Here is a 20,585-nt window from a genome sequence, read left to right as displayed (position 1 = left end):
CTTTCCATGGACTTCATGCCCAATCAGGTTATCATAAAACTTTATATTCTGAATGAGCTGTCTTATTTGGATGACAAGTTACACCTACCCTAAGTTACCAAATACAGGTTGAAGTTCATTGCATTTTTGTGCAGGTGGTTTTTTATTATATAGTATGCTCTAATGGAGAGGTGGCAGTGTATATGAGTAACTTTCTCTCTCTCTCTCTCACACACACACACACACACACTCTCTCTCTCTCTCTCTCTCTCTCTCTCTCTCTCTCAAGAACAGACCTAGTTCAGGTACCACTAGGTAAAGGCTGCTACTACCTGGTTTGCCCACCCTAGACACAGAAACTTGACCACAAACATCAGCTGGATCTATCTACTTCAGGTACCAGTCCTTAGTAATATCCAGAGTTGTTTCATTTAAAGTTTTATAGGGACTTCCCTGGTGGCGCAGTGGTTTAGAATCCGCCTGCCAGTGCAGGGGACACAGGTTCAATCCCTGGTCCGGGAAGATCCCACATGCTGCAGAACAACTAAACCCGCGAGCCACAATTCCTGAGCCCACACGCTTAGAGCCCATGCTCCGCAACAAGAAAAGCCACCGCAATGAGAAGCCCGCGCACCGCCAACGAAGAGTAGCCCCCACTTGCCGCAACTGGAGAAAGCCTGCGCACAACAACAAAGACCCAACGCAGTCAAAAATAAATTGTAAATAAATTAATTAAAAAGAAGTTTTATAAAGACATTAAAGGGGATGATTTAAGAGGGAAAAAAATCCATTAATTTTCTGCACTAGCTAAGGAGTTAACTTAAACATAGATGTATACACAGCTGCAAATAAATAATACACAGGTGCAGGGTCTGATAGAGTTCTGATGTTAGCTTTCAGTGCCTCCTGGAAAAGTTTTAGAGGGATGAGAGCAAACATCTTCCTCTCCCACTTTTCCACTGCCTGTCACTATAGTTCTCTGTTCCCAGCTGATCTATGTCTAGCTGCTTTATTCTAGATTGGTTATTTCTGTGTATCAAAGCTGATAGAGCAACTGCAGAGAAGTCTCCATCTCCTGAAGTGCTTCAAAGTTCTGATCGTAAACTATAAAGTTATCATCAACTACAGTGTTACAGATACAGGAAGTACAGTTTGTCTCCAATGGCCACATGCTCCGTGGAACATGCTGGTGACCATGACCTGGGAACTCCTTTATCCTTCTCAGCTCCACTGCAGAGGCAGGAAGGGTTTTAATGACCACCCAGGCTATCGGTGGGCAAGAATAATTTCCAGGCTGACTGCTGCCTTAAAGGCTCATATCATTCTTAGAATATTTAAATAGGATATTTTAAATGAAGGAGGTGTCCTGTATGAATCTCTGCAATACCATATGATCTTCTCTACAAAATATGGGAACTTAATAAGAGTTAGTATATATGACAATCAGAGGAAAAAAAAGACTGGGAGAGATTAACAGTGCCAAGTGGCCAGCTAAGCTCACTATCAAAGTCACTAGTTGCCTCAGACCAACCTTACATTATACAGAATTCAGACTTATGCCTCGGCACATTAAAGATTATCGAATGTCATGGAACTCTAGGGTTAGTTTCAAAAAGAATAAAACCACCAATGCTAAATCAATGCCCAAATCAAAAAAATCTATTGTAATCTATGGTTAATTCATGAATTGTACATTAGCAGTTAGGTTTATTTTTCCCTATGTAATCATATTTTGATCAAAAGGGAATTTTTATTCCAGTAATTGATCTAGAATCAACTTTATTATTTTGAAAATATCTTTCTTATCAGTCAGAATGGTCAATTCACACGAGTATACAGAGTCTCAGTGTTAAGAATGGGTCTTACCTTGAGTCACTAAACAAGGTTCTCTAAGAACAGACAGGCAAATTTTTCTAATCATGAACACAAATTTTGTTTATGAATTTCAACTCTATCATTAAATTTTAAGACTGTCATTTTTTAATTAAAATTATGCAAAACATTTTGCAGAAGATGAAGCATTCCCTAGTGTTACTAGGACAATTTAAAACATATTTCTTCTAGTTCTATTTTTTGCTTTTAATTCTTTTTTTGTTATTTTATTTGAATTCTTAGCTTCCTCTTTTGTGGAACAAGATGGGAGTGTAGAGGAGTTAAAAATAAATGGATGTTTTTTCTTTTTGATGATCCGATTTATGCAATATTTAATATTCAATAAATGTTCAATATTTTATATGCAATACTTAATATTCAATAAAAATTGGCTAATTTGACATTCCATAATAAACAACCTTATATTAACAAGTTCTTTGGAAAGAGATTATTTCTTTTCATTCTATACGACAAATATTTTTGTCAAATATAACAATGCTAGTAAAAGGGGAAAGATCAACGACATTCAAAGTAGCATCTTCCCATGTTCAGTTCCAATGCAACGAACTGCTCTATCTGTACCATATCACAGCACTAATTGATAGCTACCCTGAATACCCTAACATGCTGGGGGAAAAGTTAAATAGTAACAATATAAATCCATACGGATGAGGCAGAGACTACCCATCTCCTTGAGTAATCAAAGCAGTTACAGACTACTTTCATACACTTATTAGATGAAACTTCCAGGGCCAAGTTCCACTAGACAGCGTAAATGCTTAAAAGTTAAAGTACGGGCAAGCTCTCTGAGGTCAAGGCATAAGGCACCATGGGAACTTTCTTATAAACTCTTCACATTTGGAAAGTATTTGTTTTGCTTCTTTTTTTAAAATGGGAGATAAAGCTCAGACATGAACACTTAATCTAAAACATTATTCAAACCCTTCTAGAGCCTTCCAAAGCAGAGAGTGTTAAACATTCATAATACTTATGCTTCCCTAAAATAGTACATCCGTCACTTTATAAAGTCTCTCACTTGAAAGAAAACAAATCTGTTAATAACCAAAGCGGGGTACATGGATTTTCAAAACCAGAATATTTAAATACTGCCAATGTACTCTGTTTTGTGATAACATTAGATAATGTAGAAAGAAGTCCCTAGTTTTTTTTTTTTCTTTGAAAATGATACTTACTGAGGTTTAAAAATCAAGCTTGAAAGAAATCTGAATGTCTTTTTTTAATATTAATAGAAACCAATGATCTTTCAGAAGAGATGAAAAAATTGCTTGAAGATTAAGACTGGCCCTCTTCAGATGTAACCAACAAGCAAAGAGGAAATGAAAAGTACATGATTCGTGGGTAATTTCTTTTTTAAAAATATTCACATGCAGGATGATCATATAGTTTAATTGTCCAAACTGGGGCACTTTTTAAGAGTGAAAGGAGATGTTATAAATAATTAGACGAGGACAAAAGTCTAATAACTTTAACTGGGGTATTTTCAGCAAAACCACGACTTCTGGAACTCTGTATAAGGACATGGGACGTAAACGTTTTATCAATTTCTTCCTCTTTTCTCGCCCTTCTCTTCCTGATCAAATGAGGCCAAAAGGGCAGAGAGTGGTACATTTTCAAGGCAGTTCTTTGGGGAAAGCAAAGAAGCACGGATCTAGAAATAGGACCACTGGAACCAAACAATGGAATAGTTGAGACATTTTCATCAAAATCCAATGTTATTTTCTATCTTATCTGCTTTATTTTCTTATACCTAATTTCTTCAACGCTTTCAACCTGTTCATCTGCAGGTTTCCTATTTGAAAAAGGAAAAATATATCTCCAAGTGAATCCTCCACAGACTGGCCAAGTTCTGTTAAGTTACCTCCTGTGAGCGCCTCTGAACCCTTGTTCCCTGTTATCGGAAAAGCACAAAAACCTAATCTGTGCAGTGGGGATACAGAAAGGAAAGGCCAAGAAGGGAACACAGTAAGCATTCAACACAAAAGCAGCAGGAGTGGCACACTAATTAGGCCACTGGCAATCCAAGGTAAGGAATGGAGTACAGCTCAGTCCCCATAGGGGCCCCAATGTAGGGAGATTTCTGAGTGCACTCACATTGCATTGTTTACTTTGCAGGGGGCCCGTTCATGGTTTTGATGGCTACTGTTATCGTTAATAACTAAGAAAGTCATCAGAAAGCTAAACTGAGGGTTTTGTATGGACGGAGTTGTTCCACTTGACTATATATATATAGACATATATATACTACATACATGTGTGTATATATGTCTATATATATATATATATATACTATGTGTGTGTGTATATATTTACACACAACATGTAAAAATTCTGTTCTTGGACTGAAAGTAAATCATTTATGGCTCTGTTCTCATACCTTCCTTTTTTTCATTCAAAGCATGAGAATAACTTATCCACATACTAGAAACAGAATCAGAATGTTAAGCATTCTTTTCCTCTTGAAGAGTACACAGGAGTTTTGTCTTATTTGGATTTATTTTCTTTCTACTATTTCCATGACTTGAAAGGCCCACACTCTAATTCCGTCAGAAGAGAGAGTATGGTTCTCAAGGCTACCATCGAAGGCCAATGAATAGGCACCATCCCTAGGAAACTCATGACTTCGGTCTCTGGCTCCTCAGAGACCTGGAGCTCCAGGGACAGACGTCCACCCTCACCAGCTTCCTTCTTGATCCAAGGAGGACTGAGGTCTTGGGACCCTTCCCATGCCTGCTCTAAGGGCTGTGCTGCACCTTGCCAGTGATGGTGGCCATGTGGATGCCTTGGAGCCCATGAGCCGATGCAGGAGACACGGTCACCCTCTTCCCTCCATGCTATGCGTTTTCAGTGTCATTGCCAAGAGGAGAAAATTGGTTCTTGTGGGGAGGGGGTGAAAAAAATCTTAGGTATTTCAATAGTTTGTAGCCCTTCAAGATCCACCCTACCTGACAAAACTCGTATTCCTTCATATGCAGTTTCTTTCTTTAGGGAGAATTTAAATTTAGCTTAATTTTTCTCCTTAGTGGGTCATTACTGAAAAAAGTTAATAATTCTCTAATCAATCATCCTTTCCATTTTCCTGAGGATGAGAGACGGAGAGAGAAAAGGGGGGTGGAGAAAGAGAGGAGAAGAAGAGAATGGGAAAAAAATGTACCCCTTAAATGAGTGACAGCTGTGGATAAATGGGGACATTGGAAAGGGAAGCAGATAATCAGGAGTGGTCCCCATCGACCCTGGACCCTGCCCAACAGGGCTGCTGGGTGGCGCTCTGTACCTGTAGCTGCACTGGCTCAGATGATCAGGAATGTCCTTCTGCAGATTTTGCCTTATACTGTCCTTTTCAAATAAAGGCTGCTTACAGTCTGGTTTCCTGACCAGACCCCTGGGGTTGGCCCGTTGGCCAGCACTGTCCTGCACACCACGTCCACTTACTTTCCGGACTGAGGTTTGCCTCCTGGGCTCAGCCATTCCTAACTGGGTTTGCCTGAAGACCCGCTGACTTTGCTCTTGACCTTCCTCAGATATCCTAGTGAGGGCGCTGTAGGGTACTGAGTCTAGTTCCATTCAGCTCTCAGGTTGGCTGTGCTTCTTCCTGGTCATTTTTCATCCAAGAGGCTGATAAGCCCTCCTGCCGTAGAACACGTTTCCCTTACATAAACACTTTCAAACACCTCTTAGAGCCGAGTCGCTGTACGCAGTATCTAAAGGGGAATAGCTACTGCAATTCCTTTGGGAAAAGGCTAAAGAAAAGAGGAAAATGTTTCCAATTCAGAGGCTGACTAAATTGTCCTGGGCTGGAAGAGGTACCGGATCAAGTCTAATTCCAAATAACTGCGCAGGAAACTGGCAGCCAGTTAAGCCCATGCATGTTCTCCTCCCCTTGCATGTTCCTATGTCAGGCATCCCAGAGCCTGCAATTCCATGTCATGGCAAACTAGAGATTTGTCCCAGCCATTCTCCAGGCCCATTTAGCTGGGCCCACATTCACAAACAGCCTCTAATGTACACTTTGTACATTATCTCCAGGTGAGGGAAAATACACAGTCACTAGATACAGAGGACTGAAAAACAAAGTCCATCCCACAAACATAAACTCGGGTCCCATTACTAGATCACACCACACCCCAGAAAACTACCAGCGTCTCTCAGTCCTGTTACCATTTTGTGAAAAGTACAATTGTATTCCATGGTAATCTGTGAATGTACAAAAATGTTAATTTGTTAAACAGAGACATTTTAAATATATCACACTTTTAAACTCTATTTGGCATTTTTTTCAGTTATTAATATACTAGAAAGTTCAATTAATAGAAATGACACCAAGGAGCATCTTCTATAAGAGCTGAATTGCTATTGTCAGGGTCACACCCAAAGATGGTATGACAGATCAGCTGGCCTTGCGATAATTTCATATAGCACAGTGGATACACCTAGCATGGGCTGAACAATTATTACTTAATAGATTACTGAGCATTTAGTCCATGTCAGTGAATAGATATTTTAATATACTGTGGAATATTTGATAGAAAAGGTCAAAGTTTTCTGCTATGCTAGGGATTTGGCAAGTAATCTCACAACATTTATATTTTATTACAGAACTATTATAAATTATAAAATACAGAAAAACCAAAAGAGAAAAAAATCAAGTATTTTCAAATATATGAAATCCCTGTTTAAGCTAAGAGAGCATTTTTTAAATTCTGGAGAGAAGGGAGTATGTTTCTACACGTCTAGTTTAATGTGTACAGCACACAAAGAACAATCTATATACATTCAACTGAATTACCAATTATTACTGAATAAGCGATAACTGAAAAGGCAAGGTAAACAGATACTTTCCTCCAAAGATATCTTACCTCCCAAGCAAGTGAGAAAAAACACATAGATTCCAAGCATTCCTACACAAGAGTTTCATAGCACAAGCAGGATCCTGATGTACCCATAATATAGTCAGGGCTAGAGTACCATCCAACTGAAGCTTTGACAAAATGAATTTTTCCTAAGTTGTAAAAATACTATTCACACATTTTCACACACACATAGCATTAGCACTCCCCACACCAATAATTATTCTCGAAAAATAACAAGTTACATGACTTGAGAAGAGTACAGGAAAGGTAGTGGTTTACATAAGGCATCACACAGAGCTGTTTTTAAAAGGCTCCAAACCTCAGGCAAATGAACAATGCTTTCACTTAACTACCATGTAATCAAATGTAAAGAATTTGCATAATATTTCCCTATTCAAACAGAGAGGGAAATGTAGACATTTAAAGAAACAAACACAAATCCTTTATGGAAATTTAGTAGAGAATCTGCCTAGGTTAGCAGAGATTCCCGTAGCTTGATTAATAATTCGGAACCAACGGAACCAAATTTATTATTTATAACTACATAAAAGTTTCCAAAACCAAGGTCCTTGGCTGCTGGGTATCGTTTGTAGGTAGATATCTTATCTGTACATACATAATTTGCAAACATAATTTGAAGCAAGTTTAAATACTCTGTCTGATGTACAGGGGTATATAGTGGTGTATTACAGACAACAGGCCATTATCAACATCATCTTCTTAGAGATAAAGACATGGCTCTGCATTGCAGCACTATTTACAATAGCCAGGACATGGAAGCAACCTAAGTGTCCACTGACGGATGAGTGGAGAAAGAAGATGTGGCACATATATACAATGGAATATTACTCAGCCATAAAAAGAAACAAAATTGAGCTATTTGTAGTGAGGTGGATGGACCTAGAGTCTGTCATACAGAGTGAAGTAAGTCAGAAAGAGAAAAACAAATACCGTATGCTAACGCATATACATGGAATCTAAAAAAAAAAAAAATTGTTCTGATGAACCTAGGGGCAGGACAGGAATAAAGATGCAGACGTAGAGAATGGACTTGAGGACGTGGGGATGGGGAAGGGTAAGCCGGGACGAACTGAGAGACTGGCATTGACATATATATGATACCAAGTGTAAAACAGATAGCTAGTGGGAAGCAGCCGCATAGCACAGGGAGATCAGCTCGATGCTTTCTGACCACCTAGAGGGGTGGGATAGGGAGGGTGGGAGGCAGACGCAAGAGGGAGGGGATATGGGGATGTATGTATACGTATAGCTGATTCACTTTGTTAAACAGCAGAAACTAACACACCATTGTAAAGCAATTATACTCCAATAGAGGTGTCAAAAAAAAAAAAAAAGACATGGCCCTGTGTCTAAAATTTAGAGATTAAATTAACTCCCTCATCTGGGAAATGAGATTACTGACCTTTTCCCATCCTTAGCAGAAATTCTTCAGAAAAAAATATGTATATGTTTGAAATTTTTTTCTATAACAATACTTAATTTTAGGTATGTGTTAGTAATGTTATCAGCAAATAAATCACATGAACCTTTCAAATTTTCTTGGATTTAGCTGTTATTTTTACATATTTGGTTACCTCCCTCTGGAACATCTCGTGGTACAATGATTTATTCCTCAGTTGCCTAAAAGCTCGAAAGAGTTCATCTGACACCCAAAACACTCCCTTAAATCCAGGGTTTATCTCATTCTGCTTCAAAATTCACACCATATTTTTAGTAGTAACTCAAATGTGTAACTTAAACACTTGACATTGGAAAGAACAGTAACCTTTCTCAACCAAATCCCACATCTCTCTCTTTCCTACAGATGAAACAAAAGTAAACAAATTATTCGTAACTACAAAAAGACCTAATTGAAATATTTCATTTGCCACAAAATGTGCATTTCCTCATTTCATACAGCAGAAATAACATTTTATTCCATTTAGTTCCACATCCTGGCAAGAAAGTAAAATGACTTTAGGAGTCAAAAGACGCAAAACTAGAAATATCAATCGGGGCAAGAAGACAGCTTTATGATGGTCTACATTCAGCCACTTATTTACAATATTTATATGGTGTAGACTATCACGGAGAATTTTAATTTCCAGTCAAAAAGCACAGAGAAGCAATTACACTTCTGTCATCTTTACTGTTTATAAGAAAAGACAATTGAAAACAACAGTAATCCAAAGAATTTATAGGCTAACACACTCTTTTCTCTTCTCTACTGCATATTCCATTTTCATCTAATCTGCATGAAGTATCAATACTGCGCTTCTACAGTTACAGATGACTCTTTTGGCTTTTTTCTTACAATTCATACTGAAATAAAGAACTAAATATATGAGATGAAAATCAGTTTGCACTGACCCTCAAAGCTCTAAATCAAAGTAGATAAACAGAGTCACGCCGTTGAATTAAATACTGAAATTAGTGGCCAAAAATTTTACCCTGAGATTTAGATGTATGCAGGCCCAATGGAAAAATATGAATTGACCTTCGTGTTCAGCAAACACTCTGTGAACTCTGAGATATGGGAATACCTCCGTTGTGGACACATTTATACACCAACAGACGGAAACATCACTGTCAGAGTAGACCTCACAAGGGGAGGTCAACGGATGCACGCTGACATTGATTCATCCCTACACTGCTTCGTAAGCAGCTCCTTCCTCATATGGGAGCCCCAAGCTCACTGTGCTACACGGGGCCACGCTCTCCAGTCTCCCCAGCACCTCCAGGGAACCAGACCAGGAGGCACCTCCTCCACCTTCAACGACAGCACCTGGCTTCTCTTTGGGATGGAGCCCAGGCCTTTCTGCAAGACTCCACGCCTGATGGATCTGAGCTGTGCTCTCTCCTCAACCTCCAAGTCACCAACCCCAGGCAGCGCCAAGGTGACCCGAACTCTTCATCGCCCTGCTGCCTTAGTCTATGCCTACATAATAATAACAGGAAAGAGTAATGCCATCGTATGCCTTAACAGAAAGAATAACTCGACTCCATAAGATATTGGAAAGGATGTCTCCCTGCACAGCCATCCTGGGTTCTCTTACCCAAACATCTTAAACAAAGAAAACCACGCTCTCTAGAATACAGGTACCACCTTTTCGGACGGCGCACGGGAAAGCGAGCAACGCTCTGCTTTTCGTACCTTTGCAGCCACGGACGAGTTGGGCTTCTCCAGCAGGTCCCACAGTTTCTTCCTCTTTTCAGGGCAGCACGTGTTATCAAACTCTTCTCCCTCCCGCTCGCGCATGGTCTCCGCCTCCCGCCGCAGCTCTTCGTTCATCTGCTCCTTCTTTTGATGATACCTGGCTTGGCAACAGGATTCTAAGTAGATCTCATCGATCCCCCAGTAATCAAGCTCTTGGCCGAAAGAGAGAGCGCACATTTCTTCCATCATGTGGAGTTTCCCTGTCCGGTAGAAATTTAAAATGGAAGTGAAGGCTCCAGGGTGCCGATCGAAGAAATACTCGTTCTCGTTCAGGTTGTAGTCATCGCACACCTCCAGGAGGCTCTCGTGCGTGTTACAGTCCCGGAGCTTCCCCAAGCGGGTCCTGGGCAGCCGGTCCAACGTTCTCCACAGGACCTCGTGGTTGAGGCCCCCCACGTTGATTTTCACTCTACGGGAGCACGTTTTGCTCCTAATGATGTCCACCGGTTCCGGTGGAAGAGAAAGCGTCGACCTTGATGTCTTCCTGTTTAAGCCAGGGGGCGCCTTCTCTGCCATTTTGGACTGAACAAAGGGTCCTCAAAAGAATGGGCCGCGGGAAGGTCAACTCAAGCAATATCCCTGCGCGGCAGGCATTTCCACGGATGCACCTGGAAGAAAGCAACCACAAACCCTTTGGTTACTTGCATTTTTCCTAAAGCATTTCCTATGCTATGGGCTCACTCTGTTGTTCTTGCATAACCTGGAGGTATAATATTAATTACCGTCTCTCGATGGAGATGTACATCTTTGCTTTCAGGTATAAGGAGGAAAAGACAACACAACGTACTATGCAGAAGCAGCTGTGTAATCAATTTTATACACCTATAGGTTGACAGCTCCCAAATTTGTCACCAGAGACCTCTTTCTCAAACTCTAGCCTAAACTATCCCTGTGCTGATGAGCTCTTCCCAGATAAAACACAGACACCTTCAATTAAATTGACCACACCTCCACACACAAGCGAAAACTCTGAGAAATCCTGATCTATCTGTCCACATGCAAATAAGCACCAGGTCTTAACCAACTGTACCTCCTAAACATTGCTGAAGTCCTCCACCCCCATTACCCAGTCCTGGGTACCACCGAACCATGATGCTGATTCAAACCCTCAGCATCTCTTGCCTACGTTTCTACAATAGCACCTGAAACTGGATCCTGAGCTCTGGTTTTATCTACACAAAAATCGTTCTCCACACAGCTACTAGAATGATCTAAGAAACACATTTGACCTTACCATGCCCTACTAGATCTGACCTATCTCTCCACCTTCACCTCTCATTCCTCCCTCATCACCATACTCCAGCAGCCCCAGACCATATACACTGTTTTGTTTCAAGCTCCTGGCCTTCCTTCACGCTGTGTCCTGGAAGGGCCTCCACCTTTCCCATCTCCCTTTGACTAACTGTGGCTTGCTCTCCAAGACTCAGCTCAGATATCACTTCCTCTAAAAAGCCCTCCATAATACATCTCCTCTATGATCATGTACTTCTGTGAATGTCTCTTCTATTTCATCATGCCACTGCAACAACACCTTTGCCAAGGATGCTGGGAGCCCTTGAAGACAAAGACAATCTTCTCTGTTATATCTTTATCACTGAGCACAGTGCTTATATATTGTGAGGGTCCGATAAATGTTAAATAGTCAGTTCTTTAATTGTTTTCCACGAGACAGCTGACAAGAGATCTCGTGGGGATAATGTATGTGGCCAGAAAAATGCATAAATGGAGTCATTTGGATCACCTGACTAAAATGCATCTATGTTTACATGTTATGTGTATATATGTTTGTGTGTACATAAGATATGTCAGAATGTGTGTGTGTGTTTACATTCTTTGACCCACAGCTCTTTTCTCCTGTGTACTAATTCTTTAAAACATGACTGCTCTAATGTTCCCTCTTACTGATCTATTCTTCTGATCTGCAGCAGTAAGCATCTTCTTATTTGATCTTCCCCTATAATGTTTTTGCAGAAAACCATGGTGCTTCAAGCAATTCATCCCAAATACCGCTTTCAATGTAAAACACCATGTTTCACACAGTCAATGGCTTATACCAAAGGGAAAAGCTTTTAGATTTAAGAGGTATTTATAATTAGAATTCTCTTTTAAGATACACACCAATTTTGGCATGTCTTTGGTTTCTCCGCTCCTGTAAGTTAAATTTATTTCTCCACCTGGAAGCCAAGTATTCTCTCAAATGAAAATAAGTCAAATTTATGAAAAAAATGTAGCTGGACTATGTAAGAAGTATTTCAAATACGGCTAAGAAACATACTTGAAATGGGAGTTCTTTCAACTACATAGTTACAGAGATATTTAAAGCGTATACATACACTCTCTCATTGCAGATGATAAAAATGACTATTTTTACAATAAAGGAGAAATACAATAATTGGGGCAAGTATCAAATTCTCTAAGCCCCAATTTCTTAATCTACAAAATGAGGATAGTAGTATCTACTTTATAGGCAGTGTTATGACAATTAAATGAGATAGTTTATGTGAAGGGCTCAGTACAGGGAGGTATATCTGAATAGAATAAGAAAACTCACATTCCTCCTTTAAGTGTAGCTTCCAATCAACTGCACAACAGCTATGATTAAAAGCTATACTGATGTCTATTCAATAAATGCTAGCATTTAAATTCTTTTCCCTTATACATACGTTCAGTCCCCTCTAATGGATTTTAAGCCTATAAGGCCAGGAATCATTGGTCCCAGTTTTTCTCTACCGAGCACTGTACTTACATATAGTGGGTAATAGCATGTAACCTTGATGCCACTGATGCCCACGTCGAAATTTTGTATTCAGATGGCAATGGACAACACACACACACACACACACACACACACACACGTATACACACACCCCACATACAGCATGCAAGAGAGGGCACAGTAATACTATTAGGATCGGGCAAATCAACTGAAAATATTAGAGATGGGCAATTTGAGTGGTGAATCTGAGTGTCTGTTCTCCAGCAAATTACTTGGTTTCAGGTGCAATGATATCTCAGCCATCCATATAGATTATGTGAACAGCCCATATGAATAATAAGCAGGAAGTTAATCCATTTTTAATTAGGCTACACATAAACATACAATGAATTCACTCTTTGTAGAATATCATGACTTACTAATGTGAAGCGAGATGGTCTTTGAGCTGATTATGGTATCATATAAGAGGCTTCCAGAAAGACTGAGAGCAAACTCCAATGCAGTACAAACATCTCATGTTTACGGTCAAGGGCTTACTGTGACTTCCTTTCTTGTAAAAGCCCTTACTAAAAGCATAAATGCTCTGTCATAGTTACCAGTAGGTCACCATTTATTTCAAATAATTTCACACTCATGACCTGCAGTGAATTCCCCTTTTTGTAGAATGTGTGTCAAGTGAAGAGAGGTCATAAGACTTAAATTTCAAAGTATCTTCTTCACTAATCAAGAACTTTCTATTATAAGAAATTCAGTGTTGATTACAAACCTCACAATAAAAGACAGCCTGAAATTCAACGCCCTCTCTTCAAAGCAGGGGTAGAGAAATTTAGCATGAGTGAACGTAACCTGTTGATTTTATTTTCTTAAAGACTTAAAGATGATCTGCTCTGATTATTGTTACTGTGATTAAAAACTTTTTATTCTCCCTGGGCAGAATATTCTGCTTGTGACCTGGTGAAGAGTAGAGACTCAAAGGTGTAAGTTCTCAAGCAGTTGAAGAGCTGTAACTAGTGTTCAGAGTTAATCAGCCTTTCAGAATAGTCATAGTACACAAGTGGTCACAATTGTAAGCCTGTAATTCAGGTCAAGCCCTGCTCAGCAGTGCCTTAGAAACGTGCTGAGCCTTTCTGTCTACCTGCCCACCCGTCCGCCCACCCTTCTTCCTGCTCTCTCTTCCTCTGTATTTTTTCTCTCTCATTTTCCCATCTCTATTTCTCCACCCCCAACTTATCTCTCTTCGGTTCCTCTCCCTCTCTTCCTATCCCATTCCCTAGATCTTTCTATCCTCATGGCCTCTTAACCAACCACAAAACCACTCTATCTTTTCAAACTTGTACATACTTTGTGAAGTTTTCTACATCCTTAATAAGAAAACCTCCTGAGCTGAAAATACCATGTTTCTCTCCAGAAGAAGCAAAAAACATCTAAACCAAGTTGCTTTTCATGGGAGGTTGTATGAGATTGCAAAAGGGGTTCTGCTGGTCTTCCCTGGTGGCGCAATGGTTGAGAGTCCGCCTGCCAATGCAGGAGATGCAGGTTCGTGCCCCGGTCCGGGAAGATCCCACATGCCGCGGAGCGGCTGGGCCCGTGAGCCATGGCCGCTGAGCCTGCGCTCCGCAACGGGAGAGGCCACAACAGTGAGAGGCCCACATACCGCAAAAAAAAAAAAAAAAGGGGGGGTTCTGCTCTCAGGCTCACGACCCCTGGGTCTAGTTGGGCTGCCCTCCTGCATCCCCCTCATCTTTCTGGTTGGACTTTCAGTTTCTTCATGCATCAAACCATGGCATTTCCATGCCTACAATTCTTTCATTTCCTATGACACTTGGTTAATTTTTTCCCTCTCGCTATGATTCTGTGGCCATTGCCACCCTTCCTCTCCAATCACCATCCTAACTTTAGATAGAAAAAAACATAACATAGTGCCTCAGATCCATGAAGACATTTTTTCATGTCTAGTTTCTTAAGAAAAGGTGGTTTTCATATTTCATTTCAAGAGTCCTTTAATATTTATGAGGGCTTGAAACAGACTGCATTCAGAACATCATAAAAGTTTCATTCATTTTATTTAGTGTTTTTAACTTTCCATTTTTAATCTGTTCTTTTCTGCCATGTTAATTTTATTTCTAGCAATGAATCTGTCCGTTCACTGTGTCTTGCCACTCTTGAGAGCTTGCAAAATTTTTGTTTTTAATTTTAGTAATTAAAGTGGATATGATGCTGTTTTCTCACGTTTAGTTTTATAAGTGAAATGCTGTCTACCATAATAATTTTATCCCATGAGAATCAATCATGTAATTCAATTTAGTGTATAAGTTTAATATAAAATGTAATAATTCCATGTTTAAACTGTGGAGATGTTATACAACTGTGTAGAATTTATATACACAAAGAGATATAAGCTGAACACACATTTTTATGTCAAGGTCAGAATCTCAGTGAATTTTTTCTTTGGGCTGTTTGCTGGTTTATTTCACCTTGTTCAATCAATTTGAAGTCAAGCTTGCAACAGTCAGTCGACCAGTTGCAAATGTACTAAACATCCCTTCATCAGTCTGTTAGAGAAAAAAAGCGACTCTTGAAACAATAAACAACAACATTCTCATTTTGCACAGCTGCACCAGGCTCCACCAGCAGCATGGAATTATGCTGCCACCCGTTCAGGGCTCAACCTGACAAAACACAACTTTCTGATCATGGCATCATTATTACTGCTTGAGACTCCAGGTCTGAGGCAGGGGAGTTGTGGGGGGAGGGGAGGGTTTTTTTTTTTTTTTTTACTGTAGTCTCAAAAATACTACCATTATGTCATATACTTGATACTTCCTTAGTGTAGCAAGGCAGGATAAGTCCCATGTGTGATTCTGTGAAGATGAAAAGCAAATCTTTCTAAAGACCTAAGTGATGTTTACCATTTCCTTTCTGTGTTGCTGGTACGAGCTGAGCACACACTTGCAAACAAGCAGCTCCTAGACCTTTAAGTGTAAATCACTCTATGTATAGCTCTAAGGCATTTTCTTATATTTTTATGTATGGTATTAAGTAGTAAATGCATGTTTTTGGAACAGCTATGTCTGTTTCAGAGAGTCGCAAAGATTATTTGCAGTAGCTATCTGCAGAGAAAGGCGCCAGAATGGTTAGCTGAAATGTAATCAGTGCTTAAAAAAAAATCACTACTCACTCAATTTTAAAAAGCACCTCCAGAATTTACTAAAGAAAAAGAATAAATTTATAACTAGTGAAAAACAAATCAGATTTATTTTAAAGTAAGGTCCTGGAAATCTTCAGCTATCCTAAGAAATTCAACAAACCTACTGAAGTACTTTAGAACTTGGCCAGAAATACTAATGAATTTATACTGTTGATTGTTTTTTAATATGTCAAGTTCTAGTAATAACCAAAACACTATCCTTGTCCTCAGAAAAGTGGAAGTAGCATTTCTTTTCTTCAATGAAAGGCTGCTAATATCAATAGGTTCCTCAATTTTAGCATAACTATTTACTCCTTAGTTTAAAAAAAAATCCAGGACTTTTATCCTTGGTATACCCGATGCTTTTTTTAGATACACTCAAACAAAATCCTAAAAGCTTTGCTTTCAGTGGTCAAAGGAAGCACTGTGTTGCAGTATGAAGGAGAAAAGACAAGTAATAAGTAGAATATGTAATATGAGCATCTTTCCATATCATCAATGTCTCCAACTAACCAAATTTATAAACTATTTTATTTAGACACATAATATGAATTTTCTTCACCAGAAGACAGAACTATTTAAAGAATTAGCTCCTATATATACATTTGCTATAATTAGAGAGTAAAACACTAGGTTTGCCTTTAGAAAAATGGCCTTTTATGGGCTTCCCTGGTGGCGCAGTTGTTGAGAGTCCGCCTGCCGATGCAGGGGACACGGGTTCGTGCCCCAGTCCGGGAAGATCCCACATGGCCGCTGAGCCTGAGCGTCTGGAGCCTGTGCTCCGCAATGGGAGAGGCCACGGCAGTGAGAGGCCCGCGTACAGCAAAAAAAAAAAAAAAAAAAAAAAAAAAAAAAAAAAAGAAAAATGGCCTTTTATAAGACATAGCTCATGAAAAATCCTTCTCTATGCTGAAAAATATAATACTAATGTTATATTGCATCTTAGACCTTTTATAAACTACAAGGTATAGTTGTGGCTTGAAATTTTCAGTCTGTTTCAAAACCCACCAAAAAAGGCTCAGACTTCATATGAGCATTCAGCCATTCAGCTGGTGGAAGATTTTCTATTATGACAGTAAAAGTGCCCTTTATGTTGGGGCCCAAGACATGTTCTTTTAAATGTCTCCTTTTGCAGAAGTCTTCCCAGAGTCACAGCGGAGTGCAGGGGATAAATAAAGATGAAAGGCGATGAGAAAAATGAAAAAGGCAACAAACAGAGAAACTATTGGCGCCACTGAAAGGAATGGGAAATGAGGCTGGGCCACCCTGTAATATCCTGATAAAAGAAATCACAAACTTCAGTCGCTACCTGGGGTTCTCTGTGAATGATACAACCTTCTATTTGGGTGACTGACTTCAATTTCATATTCCATCTCGGTGTGTGGCATAAGTTAGATTTAGCCTCTATGAAACCAAGTAAAAAAAAATGTTCATGAAGCTTGGATAGGATGTGAACTTTTTTTTTAAGGTTTCTTCCAATAAAATTAAATTTTAGATCATCCAATGGTTGGTCTGGAATGTTTAGCAGTCAGATTCTTGCCAAGGGATGTTTCTCAATGGGGCTCTGTTTCATAGTAAAAATACACTTTTCAACTACATTCCGGTCCCTTACTTCTCCACAACCAAACACACTGTAGGCAACGGAGCTTTTATTAAAAGCTCCAATACTGAGTCAGATTTGAGGTTAGTTTCTATGACTTAAACGTATACCGTGCTTTAGATACCCCCATGTTTGGAGACAGGAATCACAGTATGTGGCAGAAGAGAGCTTGGATATGATCTGGTCCAGTTTCCCTATTTACAGCTTTCAAAACTGAGATCCAACAAGGCCACGTGACTTGGCTGACCGCTCTCTGGTAGTTGCTGAACTTGGACCAGAACCCAGATCTGCAGATGCCTACGTAAGTCTCTTTCCATTACACCCCAGTTCATTATTCTTTGCTTTTCACCTTCTAGTGGAAGTTTTAAAAAGCTTTTGTTTCTTTGTCTACACCCATGTCAAAACACTGGACTCAAACGACACTAAGTTGAGGCATGTTATCTCCTATACATAGCTTGTTTCTTTAGAGGGTTATGACTGCAGTCAGGCAACTAGACTGTTCTGTTCTGAAGACAGATGCGCTTCACAGAATCGTTCTTCCCTTGCCTTTGCTTCCCTAGGGCCGGTGTTTAGGATAACTACCTCCTTCGGCTCTGGACCCCTGCAGTCGGTTCTGCACGCTGCAGCCCAAACAGTGGTAGATCCGGGCCATCTCTAGTAGAACACGCTTCCACGCTTCTAGTCTCAGGATAGACACAGAACAATACAAAGACTGCAAGGTCTGTCCTCTACTTATCTCTGCGGTTCAGTACCTTCCTCCCTCTCCCCATGTCTCTGTTCTAACTTTTGCTTTCATTTCTTTACACGTGCCATTCGCCTTCTGCGACAGGGAATTTGCACATCTTCTATTTTCTCCCCCCGTCCCCTGCAGATATTAACTCAAGGATCACATCTTAGTCAATACCACCTGACTTCCTTGAATATACAGTCATCCTCCTATTTTAAGAACTTATATATAATCAGATACCTTTACCTGGGCCACTGGTCACAACAGGAGTTTTAAGTTTGCTGGGATGAGTATTTTGATTATGTGATTAATATCTATCCTCTCCACTAAACCAAGTTCCTTGTGGGCAGGATCAAGTCGGATTTGATTTATCATTGTATCCCAGGTGCCTGGCATACAGCAGACACATAACAAATATCATGTGAATGAAAAAGTCAATAATCATTTTATTTAACATTTATTTAACAATCATTTTCCTCTCCTTCCAGCTACCTCATATTACCTGCCACTCCCCAAACCCAACATGACTTTCATGTATGAAAAGCTCTTTTCCAAATTCTCCATCTGATAAACTCTTACTCGTTATTCAAGGTCAAGAACAAATATCTTGTTCAGGGAGAATTCATCTCTTCTGCCATGCTGGGTTAAAAGTTTGCTCTATTTTAATGCTTTTCTCATTGTATCGCAACTATTCACTTAGAATTCTTTCTTATTCATTCATTTAGCAAATATTTATGAGCCTTTACTCTGCTTGAGGTGACACCATGGAACTTATATTCTAGTGGAGGTAGGTAAACATGCTACAGACAAACATACACAAGCAGCTAACTACAAAGCTGATAAAAGCTGCGAGAGAGAAGAAGGTGGTACCATGTGAGCTTTAAGTGAAAATACCTTCTTGGCTGTGAGCTCTTAGAAGTGATGAACATCTCTCGTCCACATCTGTATCTTTGGGATGCAAGTGCTTACCAAATGTTTGTGGACTACCCGAAAGAATGAATGAATGACTAATGAATTTCAAAGCACTACTATCCTTTTTCTTGGCCACATGTTCTGGCTAACATCATCCAACGTCAGTTAATTATGGTGATTTCCAATTTGTTTAGACGTTGTGCCGGCCCTTATTTGCTTATTTTAATAAGGCCTGGGCTCAAAATAAGAGCTAGATTTTCTGGAGCTACGTAAGGAACAAGCGATAAACAAGTTAAGACTCTCTAATAATCACTGCTGCCCCAGAGTGGAATTTGCTTCCTCCAGGCACTCCTGGGCCTGGTAATATTCAGGCAGACACCAGGTGACCGCCTGCTCTACTGAGAAATGGACAAGACTGTCTCCAAGGCACCTTCTATCTCTGAAATTTCCTGGTTCTATGAGATTTCTGTGTGACCTCAACTCATCTACATATTCCACCGGATAGATAAAGAACAAGAAAAAAGTTCACTCTGGTCAATTTCTTAAGTTTAAAATTTGACAAAAGTGAATTTTCAATTCCTCAGCGTATACTCACTCCTAGGTAAAGTATTCGAGCCAGAAAAGCCATTATGATAGAATTGCTACTAATAAAAGGACAAAGAAAAGAAAAGAAAGCATCAAAGTTAGAGTCTGAACTTTTTTCAAAAGATGAACTTATACCCTTCAATGATGAGCTTTTCTCTTTCTAAGTGGTATAAAATATTGTCATGTGAAGACTGTAACAAGGGGGCAAAGGTTAATCAAAGGGATGAGCCTACAGTAATGGAAACACAAGCAGAGAAGTATTTGGATTGGGAAAATAACTTAAGGTGAAAGGCAGAAACTTTCCCGATGTATTCAAACCACAATGTATAGGTGACCTTATCTTTAGACTCAGAGCAGACGACTGCGCAAACTCGCCTTAGGATCCTCAGTGTAGCCACATCCATCGGTACCCTTCCCTCTTTTCCTGACTGTGCATATTCAAAATGATGTGTTCTAGATTCCAGCATGAAAAAAAACAACAATTTCTAACAAATCAATGGTATCCTTCATTAATGGATCTGATTTAAAAAATGAGAACGTGTCACAAGTAATTGGCTTGATTTTTTTTCCCCCCGTGCATTAAGGAGAAAAGGGAAGAGGTTCACTGAACTATAAACATCCATCTCCATATCCCTTATGAATAATGTTTTCCATCTGCCCTTGTCATCAGTGAGGATCACTAAACAGCATTTATTAAGCGTCCATCTGTGTGTGGCACTTTATAAATATTCCTCCCCATGCCCCTGCCCACTTTCCCAATCTACCATGTGTCTCTGTTGTAGGAAATGCTAGGGAGCTACAAGGATAATAAATAATTAATGGTAAGAATGTTAAGGCAGATGGACGAGATGACCTACTAGCATCTATGAATCTTAGGATGTTAAATTTACTGCTAATAATATAATTTAGCACAATTTGATAA

The 20,585-nt window shown here is 39.6% G+C and overlaps 1 protein-coding gene across 2 annotated transcripts in view; it reads right to left on the bottom strand.

The window, feature by feature from the left end:
• KCNB2 (potassium voltage-gated channel subfamily B member 2) overlaps positions 1-20,585 on the bottom strand; it is a 404,512-nt gene that overhangs the window by 364,950 nt on the left and 18,977 nt on the right. For both annotated transcript variants that reach the window (XM_033407113.2, XM_049700364.1), the window contains exon 2: positions 9,874-10,544. In XM_033407113.2, the coding sequence (XP_033263004.1) occupies positions 9,874-10,452 (579 nt within the window). In that variant the 5' untranslated portion in view covers positions 10,453-10,544. The remainder of the gene's footprint in view (positions 1-9,873; positions 10,545-20,585) is intronic.

The sequence above is a fragment of the Orcinus orca genome, chromosome 17 (assembly GCF_937001465.1).
Source record: "Orcinus orca chromosome 17, mOrcOrc1.1, whole genome shotgun sequence".
NCBI lineage: Eukaryota > Metazoa > Chordata > Mammalia > Artiodactyla > Delphinidae > Orcinus > Orcinus orca.
The sequence above is the reverse complement of the archived record's forward strand: the minus strand, read 5'-3'. Positions and strand labels throughout refer to the sequence as shown.